This window comes from Ascaphus truei, chromosome 2 (genome assembly GCF_040206685.1).
Source record: "Ascaphus truei isolate aAscTru1 chromosome 2, aAscTru1.hap1, whole genome shotgun sequence".
NCBI lineage: Eukaryota > Metazoa > Chordata > Amphibia > Anura > Ascaphidae > Ascaphus > Ascaphus truei.
This window is the reverse complement of record NC_134484.1, coordinates 378896511-378911388: the sequence shown is the minus strand read 5'-3', so window position 1 is coordinate 378911388 and position 14878 is coordinate 378896511. Positions and strand designations below refer to the sequence as shown.

General features: G+C 37.2%; 1 protein-coding gene across 1 annotated transcript in view; it reads right to left on the bottom strand.

Annotated features, from left to right (window-relative positions):
* Window positions 1–14878, bottom strand: part of IGF2BP3 (insulin like growth factor 2 mRNA binding protein 3) — a 117904-nt gene that overhangs the window by 82460 nt on the left and 20566 nt on the right. Inside the window, exon 3 of the mRNA XM_075587128.1 lies at window positions 5372–5420. Within this exon, the coding sequence (XP_075443243.1) occupies window positions 5372–5420 (49 nt within the window). The remainder of the gene's footprint in view (window positions 1–5371; window positions 5421–14878) is intronic.

Sequence of the window (14878 nt, the reverse complement as noted above, 5' to 3'; positions counted from 1 at the left end):
GCAAATGCTCTGCTGTCCGTACAGCTTTTAAGCACAGCATGGGATTAGATGCAAAGCCAGTCAAACCACTCACATACAGCTGTTTCAACCTTGTGGGTCTCAGTGTGAGGTTGGTTGTACTGGCTTTACAATTTTCAAGGCTGGGTAGGTTTACCATACACATTTTAAAGTTATGGTGGGTAAAAAGGGCTGTTGATACCCCTGAAGCAGTCTTTTTCTAAAGACAAAACGTGTAGGGCTGAGGTTACTTGGTTAATCCAATTCCAGCCTTCATACCGACACTCCAAAATACCTCTCATTAGCTGCATATGTGCATACTGTATGCGCTAAGGTATTAGCAACTGCTTCCACGATTTCTTCTATGAAATCACCAAGTCTCACTGACGTCATCCTCACGGATATCGCGAGATTTGGAGGACTGGGAGTAAGCGACCGGAGGCAGCTGTGTGTTTGGCGTTCCTCGTGGAGACCGGACCCGCTTCAAAACGAACACTGCAGCAGAGACAGGATTGTTTATCCTAAATGCCTGAATCATCTGCTACTTTGTATGTAGCTGCCTTTCTTGCACTGTACCTCAATACAAGCAAGCATACTTCACCGTACAGGCAGTCCTCGGTTATCCAAGGGAATTAGTTCTGGAAGTAGCGTTGGGTAGTGAAACCGTTGTAAAGTGAGTCCCATGTTAATCAGTGGCGGTGAGCGTCGGATAACGCATTTCGGGAGTCGAAAAAGTGGCCCATAGGGTTGCATTGTAAAGCGTTGGATATGCCATTCGTTGTAAAGTGAAACGTTGGATAGCGAGGACTACCTGTATTTTCCAGGTTCATCTTCTACTTTGTTACTCAATCTCAATTTGTACTCATCAGCCATGTCCCTATAGTCTTATATTGATTATGTATTTGTAAGATCAATTGCGTCTGTGTTTCCCCTTATATACCTGGTTATTGTGTATAACCAATACACTGTGGCAGGAAGAGGAGGAGGAAGAAGGAAGAAGGAAAAGGAGGAAAAGAGGAAGATATACATTATTGAAGCAGGATGTTGTCCAGAACATCTGTAGCCCCCGTAAACCTGGGGACTCGCTAACCCACCTCCGGTTCACAAAATATTTATAGTTCTTGTGCCATTTAGATAACAAAAAAGACACTACAAATTATGGATACCGGGTCAGCAATAAACAGTTACATAGTAGAAAAAGTTGAAAAACAGACATGTCCATCAAGTTCAACCTATGTAAAATGTAAACAGCAGACACTTATCCTATTTGTATTTACAGTATTTTAATCCAGAGGAAAGCAAACAAAAAAACCCCAGCAAATCATCATCCAATTCTGTGTCATAAAGGGAAAAATACACCGCTTTCTACTAGCTGCCAGAGCAAGATCTGACACAGAGGCCATTTTGTGCCTGGGGAGGGCCAGGTTATCTGCCCGGGTTTGTACTGCAGAACTAAGGGGTAACCCAGATGTCTGGGGGTCCCCCTGGTTCAGGTAAGATTAAAACATACAGCAGATTGGATTGCTGCTTTAAAACATGGATTCTTTGAAAGGGACAAAAAAAATAATAATTTTTTCTCATTAAAAAATGTCATTTTTGTTTACAGGTGAAAAAAAAATGAAATGAAAGCAAAAAATAAAATTAAAAAAAAAAACACAGATCCAGCATTACAAAAAAAGCTTGGCCACACTGTGTGATGCGCTTCAAGCCACATAAAGTTTCACGAGATCAAGCTTAATAATATTCCTTTGCACACGTGTAGAGCAATAACCTTCCATTCCAATGATGTCATTGTTTCCGGGGAAGGATTGTGATCAAGTCAGATCGTGGGTCAACCTATGCCAAGAACGGCGATCAAGGACTTACTCATACGTCAAATGAGTCAGTCAGGCTCCCACAAGCGTTTCAATGCTAACAGGGAGATAACCCTTTCCCTGCCAGAGAGGCCTGCAACACATCACCTCCAAACACTGACAACGGGTTGCCAGCCCCTCCCATCAACTATGGTTAGTCTAGCACAGTGATTCCCAACCAGGGGTCCATGGAACTCTGGGGGTCCATGGAACTCTGGGGCTCCTTGAAGCCGTCTCAGGGGTTCCTCCTATGGACTACAGACCCCCCCCAGAGGGTGGGTTTTTTTTGGAATGTATTTTGTAGGGTGAATTGAGAGAGAGAGTGGTGTAATTGACGGAAGGTAGGGGCGAGTGAGAGAAGAGAGGAGGGCAGGAGGGAGTGAGGAAAAGGAGGGAGAGAGAGAGAGACGCAAGGGATAAATACATGCGAGGCGGGAGGAGTTAGTGAGATGGATGGGAGAGAAATACATGGGTAGAGGGTGGGAAATAGAGGTGGCTCGTGAGGTGTGAAATGTTGTGGCTGACCCATGTCGAACCTAATATGTGTCAGCCAGATAGGGGTTCCCCAAGATTTTTCTAAATACTTCAAGGGTTCCTCCAAACAAAAATGGTTGGAAATCACTGGTCTAGCATTTCCTGTCAAATTATCCAAGTGTATCTGCCCCTGCACAGGAGAAGCGAGTAGCACAGGTTATAAAAAGGCACTGTATTCAGCACAGGGGGCAGAGTATACAGAATAACTGTAGAGGATATAAAAGTGGTATACAATATTTTGGTTGCTGCACTAGAAAGGGTCTCCATGACAAGAGAATAGATCCTGTGGACCAAACCAATGCACTCAGGATGTACTCAAACTGTCTCTGTAAATCTCAACACACCACTTAGATTCTTCTTTCATCCATTGCTTATGTTTCGTTTAATGTTTGGACCACCTTATATAATCGGACACATTCTAGTCTCTGTATTCCAAACTTAAGACTTTAAGTAGTATCAAAACTCTATTTAATGTTTGGAATGGGGCATGCTGCTATAATACAAACACTTATTTTGTCTGGTGACCTAAGAGGATCAGCATTACACTTTTACTTGTTCACAAAATATCAATGCATTTACCTTGTACGCTGTTCCTCTGGCCCAATTATGATAACCAAGTACTTAATAGACAAAGCAGTCTTCACAATTCTGGGCAAATTACCTTTTTTTGCAGCACCAATTTATATGGGTTCCACTAAATCTAGATTAGTCAGAAATAAGTTCAGTCTAGGTTAAGAGTTAATAACCCATTCAGACACTGGTTATAAAATCTTACTAGTAAACAGTTCGCGCACAAGTAAATGAATACACAAAAAAAATAGATCTTTGCAAAGAAAAAGAAAAAAATTACAGGGACTGGTAGAGTATTGAGGATTTTACCATGTGCTCTTATCCTTCCCTTGGGCTCGCTCTTCTGCTGCTGCCTGAAACAAGCTTGTGACCCGTTTTAACAGGAATGCAAATTTGATAGGTTTGCGTGGCCAGAACAGCCATATCAAAATTGTTCCATGAAAAGTTCATGAATAACAGTGATAGAAACGTTCTATAATCTGTCTTGACAAATGTTTCTCCAGAAGTAGTCTCTCTATAAACATTGTCCATTAGAAGAATAGAATCAATTGGAGCTTTCACGGGGCAACACGAAAACAGATTTATTTATTTTTTTAAATCGTTTTAAAGAGTGCGATTCTATTAACCTACACCATCACATGTTGGCAAGGGCACCAGCTGGAAGCACAGGTTTATGCCTGCTCATCACATATAGGTGGTCAAATCAGAAAGCCTATTTCGTGGCAAATCCACAAAAACAAGGACACTGTTGCAAGAGCAATAAAAGCCAGACTCAATGGAGCCAAATGCAGGCAACAGATAATGTGTAATTAGGCCCTCATATATTCTGCCTCCACCTGACTTGCCTCCCACCACATCCTTAGATGTATGGTCCTTGGACCCCAGTGACCCATGTCATAGGGGATATAAAAGTCAAGGAGTTGGATTGAACGTAAAATTCTGTGTTAGGATATGGGATTCATTTTATAAGATGAGTTTTATTCGTATAAATGTTTTGTGGGCAGCTTTAACCATTTAGCAGGTTGTAAACAACCATGGCTGGAATTAAAGGACACATCAGTTACTTGTAGTTTCAAAACTAAAAGGACATAAGGAAATCACTGCAAAAAATGGTTTACAAACTCAAAATGGCTGACCATGCTGCAGTGAACCCGGCTTTACATACATGGAGGAAAAGCTCTACTCTGATTGGCCAACAGACAAGATCAATAGATGTTTAAGCCTGCAGCTGTGTTTACTACAGGTACAACAAGCTATAGCCATCACATAAAATTCCCCTTTGTCCATCATGTGGAAGTACTTGGAAGGGTCCAAGTAGTTTATTTTAGAATTAAAAACAGTCATTGAGAGTAGGTGAACATTTTTTTAGGATATCCTCCAACTTTAGTGTGATTTCTAACAAATGTGATACATTTTAACTTCAAGATTTACCCCCCCCCCCCCCAAAAAAAAAAAAAGCTTTATAGTCTTTCAAATATCGACCAAAAATTAATTAAATAAATGAAGTTTAAGCATACGCAACAAGTGAATTAATAAAGTCAGAAGACAACTAGTGAATGTAGACATGAAAGCCAACTACAGATGCATGGAATGGATTTATAAAAACAATGCAAAGATAAAATAGATAACGTTTACTGAATGCAGTGTCAGGGAATTAACTGTTGCTCAAGCAACAAGTGTGATGAAATAGGCATTGTAATGGTCACTGAACAAAAAACATGTATGTTCACCAAAAAGTGCATATTTAGCTGTGCATCTTATCTGAAATTTGCACTGCAATATGTTCAGGTGCACATGCTTTTGTTCTCATCGTTTATACATGTTTCCTGACCAGCCTTTTCGCACAATCTTAATTTCTGGTAATACTTTTAAAATTACCTAGTATTCAATATGCTCATTTACAAGATTAACAGAAAACATAAGTAGTTAGATATTTAATTGAGTTCAAATACTAAAAGAACCCTTTCCATACATGCCAACCAAGTTTCTCCAGCTTGTTTTGGGAGTCTTCCAATAAGAAACCTCACTGGCTGGTTAACGCCAAACAATACATTACATTTTTTTCCTTATTTTCTCAGGAATAATTTCCCAAACCTTAACTTAAAGATATCCTACGTCAACCATGCCTAACAACTAAAATGCAATATTCAATACAAAATAAAGGATTGTGACAACTACAGTGCTAAAATCGCTCGCAACTGCCCAACAATGCAAATAAAAATGGTGTTGGAACGTAGAAACATGTCCAAACTTAAAAACACTTACAATTATAATGGGGGGTGGGAAGAATGTACAAGTAACAAATTGCCCTAATCTAAAGGACTTGAGGGCCCTCAAACGCAATATTCACCTATGAAGAGGCATCAATACCTCCAATAAATCCCAACCTCAGAAATGATAAATTATGCCAAGCCTACCTCCCACTGCAGGTGTGGTGGTATATTTCGGATCTGAAGCTTCCGACTCCTGCAAATAAAGCAAAGAAAGCGCATTAAAGCAGATAATGTGCAGACACCACAAAAACGGTTCAAAGTGGCATTAATATAGTCATCACAGATATGCAGAAAAGCAAATGGTGCAAAGCAACCTGCAGAGACAGTTCCAGGAGAATCACAGATTCAAAACCAGCTACTAAAAGCTGGATGTCTAACTGGCTATGAGATAACTAATCACGTACAATTGCTGGGGAATTCCAATCATTCCTGGTCTTTGAAGTTGAAATCATTCAATTAGCTCACTGTGTTTTCGCATCCATTGTAAAAAGGGGAGGTTTTTCTTTTTGTGGCTATTCTGTGAAAAAGTTTTTGTGAAGCCTGTCAGCTTTGATGGGGCATGCAGCATATGAGAAAACAGGCACCCTAGTCCTGGTGGCAGTGAGCTGGTTAAAGCTCCTGCAAAGAAGGAGCAGATTTTTTTTTTTGCCTGGATTTACAGCCAAATCTTTGTGGTGGCGAAAAGCTTGCTGCACAGAGTGCTGAAAGGATGAGCAAGCGAATGCCTGGGATGCCACATAATCCTTGGGATTCTCAAGAATGTGTGTATATTTAAAAAAAAAAAAAATGAATGTTTTTTTATTTAAGTCCAAAAAAACGAAACAAAAAAAAATACAAAAAAAAAAAAAAACACACCCACGTTTCTTGCTTTCATTTTGCAGGCTATCAATCCTTTTTATACACACGCACAAAAAAAAGTACAACTTGTGTATGCTTAGTGAATTATGTTGCAACATATCCCTGCTTTGGTGAATAAGGTTAGGAAAGTGTGTGGGAGGGAAGAGAACCTATATCTTCTAATTCTTTTTTTTTTTATATATATATATGGTAATTTATTTTCCAAACATAATATACATATCTATATCTTTTTCCCATACCCAACAATGTGTAAGCTTATGGGTATCCAAAGTTTGAGATTTTTGTTTTGTTTTTTTGTTAAAAAAAAAAAATCAGACCAATACTGCCTGACATTACTAAAGTCTTAATCTTTTGAAGGACCTGTAGGAGTAGTCAATCCATGTGCAATGAAAAAGACATCAACATTTTACATAGTACTGTACCACAACATGGAAAATTATTACTAGAATACAACTACTTATTACACCTGAGTGCAAGGCGATCAGCAACTGCTGTGACAAAAGATAGAAATGGCATGTGTCATGACATCACCTTGTCAACTTCTTCTCCACTTCCTTGGATTTTATAGTGATACAAATGTGTATTTTTGTGGGTATATCCAGCATGTTAAAATGACGTTCAATCAAATATATTTTGGAAATAATCTTGTTCTCTGTTGTAATTGAGGAGATCTACGCTAAGCAAACAATACAGCGAGTGTGCACATGCAAGGCATATAAAAAGGGGAATGTGCGTTAGTACTTCTGACTCATGGAACTAGTCGTATACACGAGCCCTTGTGTATGATCACATACGTTTCAATTTTACAGAGCTACAACAATACAATTACGAAAGAATGGAAATTTATGTGCCATGGTGTTTACAGTTGTAAAGATTTAAAACATGAAGCAAACAATGCACAACTTCGATTACTGCCATCACAGGATCTCAAAATGAATGTGGGACCATCTTTTTAGCAAGCAAATCAATTAAACATTACAGTGTACCACTGTACTTAAAGTTAGTATTTAATCAGCAGAAAATAACTCCGTGTATTTGGTAACGGTAGCAAGTAACAAATGACGTTGCAACACTTTTTGAAGTGCTTAGACCGAGTTTTACAGACTATACACACCATAAATACTGTACTTATTACAGCAACTAGCCCTATTGATTCCAACGAAGAATCCCATGCAAACACCTATTTATTTTTTTTCCAGTACCATGGTTTGGCAAGCAGAACAGAAAATCCGAAAGAGGTTTAACCCGTTTCAGACTCGTGCAATATCACCAATACTACTTTTCAAGGTGTTCCTTACAGACATTGATATCACATACCAGTTCAGAGTTATAGCCTGTGACAGGTCTAGTTGAGTTCAGGATTGTGATGTTATTCTTGGTACATAATCATATATGCAGAAACATTTGCCTACAAAACAAACTTTTATTGCCCAGGGTTTCCCTTCTAATGTATCAGCGGTTTCCAAACTCTGGAATGTGGTCTAAAACTGTGCCTGGCGTTTTTAGAAGTGTGTAACTGTTACAGGGGGAATGTTCCTGCTACATCAGTAGACCTTTGAAAACTGTATCCAGCTCGCTGAGTGGAGGAGACCAGAGGGTTTTTTTTCTTTTTTTACAAAATGGCTGCCTTTCCATCTGCCCAATGCTGGAAATTCTTGAAATGGACTCACTGTCAGGCTGCCAAATTTGCATGGTTCACTTAAGATTTGTTGCAATAACACTGTAAACAGTTGTACATGCACACACAAAAAAATAAACACTTTATTCCCATTTGGTTTGTACACAAGAGATCATTTGCAGCCTTTGACAGCTAAAACGTCATTTCAACGAACCAGACCATTGGAGAAAACACAAATTTAATAAAATATATCAATAAACTTTTTGACAATGTTGTCATATAAACAACAGCACACATTAGGGAGTTTTAGCACATTAATATATGTGTACCAAGGTATATTGAATAAATAAAATGTATGCAATTAACAACGATGGCTTTGAAGAAACGCATTAAAAGAAGATTCAAGCTCACTCGCTCTTAATTTTCAACTGGTTTAAAAAATAAAAAAATGATATGTATAGGTTTTTGCACCTCACCCTTAGGGAAATTTTACATTACCAACACTCCATTACATGTGCAAGTTTTAATTTGCAAAACCACTGATCTGCCTCAAAAGCAACAACAAAAAATGAAGAATGGTTTTGCTTCATTTTGAAACAGCTGCATATGTGCTTTATCATTTATTGAGAAAGACAAAAAGGTCTAAACCAATAAAAGAAATATTTAAGGATTCATAAGCTTTACAAAAACAGTGCAGACATGCTGAATAATTACCAATATGGTTGTTAAAACTTATTTCTGCAAGTAGTACTTCAATATGTATCCATATGACAGTACAACTCACAAATATATATTTGTGACCGATGTTCTTTTAAGATTTACAAATCTATAACACACACACAATTTCAGAAAACTAAAAGGAATAAACTGATATAATTTTACAGTTCGATTCTGCTATTAAAGAAGTGTATTGGGTCATCGGTAAGGCAAGGAAATAAATGGAAACAAATAGGGGAGAGACTTGCTTAATGTGCATTTTCCCCCCCAATATTAAAAGTCCAATTCTAATAAAATGAAAGTACTTTTGATATATTGACTGTCAAATTCATCCAAAACACAGTAGTGTATAAGCAGCATCAGGTCAGTCCTATTTAACAGAGAGCTGTTTAGACCACCATCTCTGCAGTGAAACGGACACCATTTTGTCATTTGTGCGATAAATCTTTAAATCAATGCGCCTAGCTATTCGTCTTTTATACAGTAAACCAGCTTACAAAATGTACACTTGTTAGTGTTTTCCTTACGAGAGAAAAATTCTCTTAATGTTATATAAAACCACTCACACTTGTTAGAGAATATTTATTGAAAAGTAAGAGAATTAAGGAAATTATTTGATGCCCCTGTATAAAGAAATAATGTAGAGGTAAAAGGTTTAGGATTTTGACAGAATTTATGTCAACCTGACACTTCTTAGCAAACACCAAAGATTCATCTTGCATTTTGCTTCAGTCATCCTCCGTTGTAGACAATTCAAAATCACACCAATATAGGAACCCAATTGTACCCTTTGTGAAAGTGCACAAATTGGTTCTCAAGCAGATCAATCCATTCTAAAGCAATGCAGGGATCTACAACCTACATCTTTATTTAAACATGAAATCCATTTAAAATTTATTTTTTAACAAAAGGCAAAATACTGATTTAAAAGGTCGAGTCATTAAGTTCACAGAACTTAGCCGGTCGCATTTTATTTACTTATTTTATAGACCACCTTTGCTGGTTATTCTTCTTTACATATGTATTAGTTGTAGCTCTGGTACAGCATCTAAGGCCACGCTTATAGCGACAAAACAAATGTATTGCCGCCGTGTTGTGCGCTTATAGTAGAAGCAATGGAGCGACGGCTTGGTCGCGATCGCTGGAAGTCGAGTCAATTTGATTTTTCCAGCGACCGCAGCGTGATGTCACCGTCGCTATAAGCGCAGCCCAAGGCAACCAGTCCTCCACAATAGAAAAAGCATTTTAAATACTAAAACACAAATCACATATTTGCACAGGCTGCAAAACTGTAGTTAGATCGCTATTGTAATTTTTGTTTTGTTTTTCTCTTAAAAGGCATGTCTAAAAAAAAAAAATTTTTCAAAAGAGGACATTTCACTGGACCACGACAAAAATCTTCTGGTTTCCTGAATCCCCTCAAACTTTTTCTTTAAGATGCCTACATGTAATTCAGGTTTTGATTGAAGGCTGCTGCCATAGGAAATAAACAAAATTCCCCAATTAGCATAAAAACAGGCCACAGATAAACAGTCACGCTGCAAACTTGTTTCCCAGTGATTTGCATAACTGTACCACTCAAAGCGTTCGGAGTGTATTCCATTAACAGCACACCAAGGCTATTTCAGGGACCACAAGTCATGTTTACCACTTGACAAAGACAACCGAACATTTGAGGGAGATGATGTCGTTAAATCTCAACACATATGGTGTAGGGGATGCCATTTATTCAATTAAAAACAGTAATACTTGGTTTATGCAAAGAAGGTTATAGAACACCATGTGGTGACTTCTGAATAAAGTCCTCCATTTTTCTGTATGCTAGTCACTGCAAATAGTATGTATTGGTATAGAACTGTATAAAATGGCTGCCGATCTTTGCGGACAATAAAATCAGCCTACTCGTTACGGGCATGTTAGGATTTCTTCAAATACATTTTATGAAGACACAAATGATGGATATTTAAGTATTCATTAAAAAAAAAAATATATTGAACTGTACTGTATTTCAGATTGTTTTCACCGGGGCATTATGGCCATTTTTCCAAACATGGATATACCATGTAAGCAACATGTTGAGGAGGTCCCATTTTACAATACAGAAAAAAAAAAAAACACAACAGTTCTACTGTGTTTAAGGGGTTATACATCACCAGTGTTGTAGATTTGTAAAAATGTCACGGCAAACTAGAATAAGATTTTGTAAGATGGGAAAAGAAAATCTTGTTTTGTGATTGCCTAGCGTTACTTTGTACCTAGAAACACTAACAGGTGCTTGGATTTGACTGGCCTATTCTTTTAGACACAAGACATAACATTCAACTAGGGCAATGCACATTTTAGATACAACATCAATCATAAGAGATAGCAGCACTGAATTTAGCTTGATAACGCCAATACTTAATGGTATATCTGACAATATATTACGACAAATTATAGAGGTTCAGATGTGACCATTTTCAGTCAAACAGTGCAAACCATTTTTCCTAGTCCCCACAAACATCTCTATAGTACGGTCTAAAAGACCTGGGAAAATTGGGGGTGGGGAGAAGCATTAAGACCTGAAAACACTGTACATGTTGACACTGGAACATTTACAGAAACATGTTTAAACGAACAAGATGCCCATAGCGTGGTCTGGGACATGCTATGAAGATACAGGGAAACGTCAATAAGACACTTCATAGTAAGGAGGTTTTGCAGCCAAGAAAGATTATTTGGGAGATATTACAAAAACAACCATTACTATCTTCATGAGCATTTGAAGGGATTCCACTTTAAAGTGCTCATCCTTTCAGCCTATAAAAAAGGCTTTAAAAAAAAAAAAAAAATCAGCACTCAAGGTGGAGAGAAAGAGGGGAGATATTTTCTCCCAATATCCATACAGAAGCAAATTATTTTAACACACGCAGAAAGGCATAGAAATGTACAGTATACATATAGGAAGACATGGGGATTTGGTTTTGAACAGACACTATTAGATTATGTCATGGATACTAAATTCTACAAAATGTCTGCTTAAAAATAAGCATTGGTATTTCCAGCTTTCCAGAAACAATTTTAGGTAGCCTTCAGCTACTTACTACATTTCAATCTATATACACTTCAAATGAAAAAAAGAAATTAAAAAAAAAAACACTCCATACACACCAATTCTTATTAAGAATGGCTACTTTTCCAGCATTTAACTTAGCGAATCACTTCAAAAAGTGGCAGCTTGTAAAAAAACAACAAAAAAAACAATTATAATAATTAATAAAAAGTTGTACAGTATAGTGCAATGTCCCAGGATCTAAAACGTGGAAAATTATTGTAAGCATTAAAGCAATAGATGTTAAAAGAAAAATCTAGCTTTAAAAAATGACAGTTGCACGTTTGTAGATTGTGTGTTAAATTAACGATTCCTCAAAGACATACGTAGTAAAATTATCACTTTGTTTTAATAATAACATACATAAATGTTTCAGAAAACTTTGAGTAAAACAAAAAAGGAGTTTGCGCGGTTATGATGAAGCTCTTAAAATATACCTTATTTATTTTATTCCATCTTTTGGTGGCAGAAAAAAAAACATGCCTTTCCGTTTTGCCATAAGAAAGTGCTTTGTATGTATGATTCCTTGTAGGAGTTTAAAGGAGACATATATAAAAACCATCATAATTCATATTTTAAGAATACTGTGATTTACTGTCTCTCAAAAAACATTTTGGAGGGATGACATTATTTCCTCTGTAGAATTCCTATACAAATGTAACATGCTAACAAGGCTTTGTAAATCTGTTACTTCAAGCTGAACTTCTACAGACTCTATACCAAGGGTAGGCAACCTGCAGCTGCTGAGCCGAATGCGGCTCTTTCCGCTCCTACTTGCGTCTCTCTGCAGGTTGCCGACCCCCAGCTGCTGCCTCTCTCCCTCACTATCCTGGCGGTGGCTGCGGGGAGGGATGGCCGGCGCTGGTTGGGCCTCTTGTTGCCGCCGGGCCCAATGTCTCCCTAGCTGCTTGCCCGCCTCTCACCTGTATTGTAATGAAAATAAAACTAAATAGGACTTTTTATTGTGAGGTGCATTTTAAATCCCCCCCACATATTTTCTAGTATGTTTATACAGTATATACCTATTAGTGTGTGTACAGTATATGTAGGTGTTTGTGGGGGTGTAATATTCATGCATGTGTTGCGGCTCTCGGAATATTGTGGAGAAAGACATTTTTTATAAAATGGCTCTTCTTCCTTGAGAAGTTGCAGACCCCTGGTGTATACCAAAGCGCGCACATATATACACACATATACACATACATACATATACATACATATACATACATATACATACACACACCAAATATTTCCTCATTACCAACATATTACCCCTCCTTTTAAATAAAACACAAATTGGTAAGAAAGAAATAGATGTTCTTTATTTCCTTAAATGGGAGATTTAAAAACCTTTACAAAAAAGTTAGACAAATACTAAGAAAACTGGAATTTGAGAATTGAAGCAATTTCATGTACAAAGTGCAGCTCGCTTAGAGAAGTTGTGATCAAATAAGGCAAGGGTCATTTTAATGGTTAAGAAAATAATCTTTATGGTTGTTGTCGCTAAATTTAAAAAAAAAAAAAAAAGCATATCACAAATTTATGGGTGTTAAATCAACAGTTCTTAATTGTTGGATATTTGTTCAAGCGGAAATTTGGTAGTGTTTAATTTAACAAAAAAAAACACAACCAGATATCTACTATGGTAAAAGCATGCAGAAAGATACAAGTCACATTGAAGTACAGAAATTATAATAGATAAAAATATATAGATATATATTCTCTATGAGGACCTTCAATTCCTTTAGCGGTCACAAAAAAAAGTTTAAAATTTGTTGGGTTTTTGTTCCCCTCCCCTTTGCAAATCATAAGTATAGCTGGTTATTTTAGCATTACTGCAATAGACAATGCTCAACACTCATGAGATATTGTGTGGTTTTCCAGAAATCTGGTTGGGAGGGATTGGTGCTTTGGGGACCTAATCCATATCAGAAAGATTTGGAAGAAATCGCACAGATGAGAGCAGCGCTTTACTGCATTATCATTGAACAAAGATGCCCCAACGTTTCTATGAATGGCCACGTAGCAGAAGTATTTTTTTTCTTTTGAATGATCATTGCAAACCCAGGTTTACACTTCACAATCATGTGAATGTCAACTTCCTTTACATTAAACATCAGGATGCTGAGAGTTTCCTCTTACATTCCCTCCCCCATCACCAAGAGCGATATAATACTGCCCATTTGGAAGTGCAGCAGCTTACGTTGCCATGGGAACGGTGGGGCCCAATTTAAAAGATCAATGCTTTGGTAGCAATGCAGAGCAGCCTTGGGCTGCAAAATGGGGGTTGGAAGACCAGTGATTGAATTACTTCAAGCCCCATTTTACAGCCCAGCCCTGCTTTGTGTTGCAGTCACAAAAAAAACATATATGGTGAGAGAGTGAGAGTCGATATTTATTACATACAAATGTAAATTTAAAAAAAAAAAAAAAAAAAAAAAACCAGTGTTTCAGCTAAATAAATAAAAGAATACCTATTGGAGATGCAATTTTCGCATAGTAAGCATTTAATAATTCATTCACGATACATATCCATTATTCCGGAGCAAACACCTCAGCCATATAAAAGTCTTACTAATGGAGGTATCTTTCGAATATATATATATATAAAATACATAATATATATTTTTCTTTTTATTATTTTTCAATATAGAAAAAAAATAATTAAGCATTGTGGGGGACCATGCTTTGACCACCTCTTGGCAGTCTGTATTATGCCATCAGCCCAAAATATGGGGCAACTGGAGCCACACATCCAAACAGATTGCTTTCCCTCATCAACTAGCTGTAGTAGATAAAATACAGCACTTCTAGAAATTAAATACCAAGTTATGTAGCTAGCGTAAGAAAAAAGGGACAGTCTTAGGACATTTGTAGCTCCAACATCTCCCTTATTTTTCATGGAAATAAAGACAAGCTACATACATACTTTAATAAGAGTTGTATTACACAGATAGCAATGTGTACACCCACTATGAGAAATAAGACACCACACGATTGTAAATCTTCTGTTTAAAAGGCAACCCTTATGGCAACATTTCACAGTGAAACCTTGTTGCAGAAGTGTGGCAGGGAGAGAAAAAGCCACAAATGAGGCAGGCGCAGGCTACAAGACAGAAGAACATTGTGGATATTACATATTAGCCGTTTCTTTAGCATGAAACAATGGTATCTTGTAGACTTTTGCACACTGTAGGTGACATTACCACTAACAAAAAAAAAATTGATACATTTAGAAATGCTCTTTTGGTAACTATTATCCTCAGTGGTTTTTAAAAGTTACTTGTGCACTTGTAAACAATAAAAAAAAACTAGCCATTTTATGAATTCTCAAAAACCGAATACACCCTTTCACTATTGGGGCAGG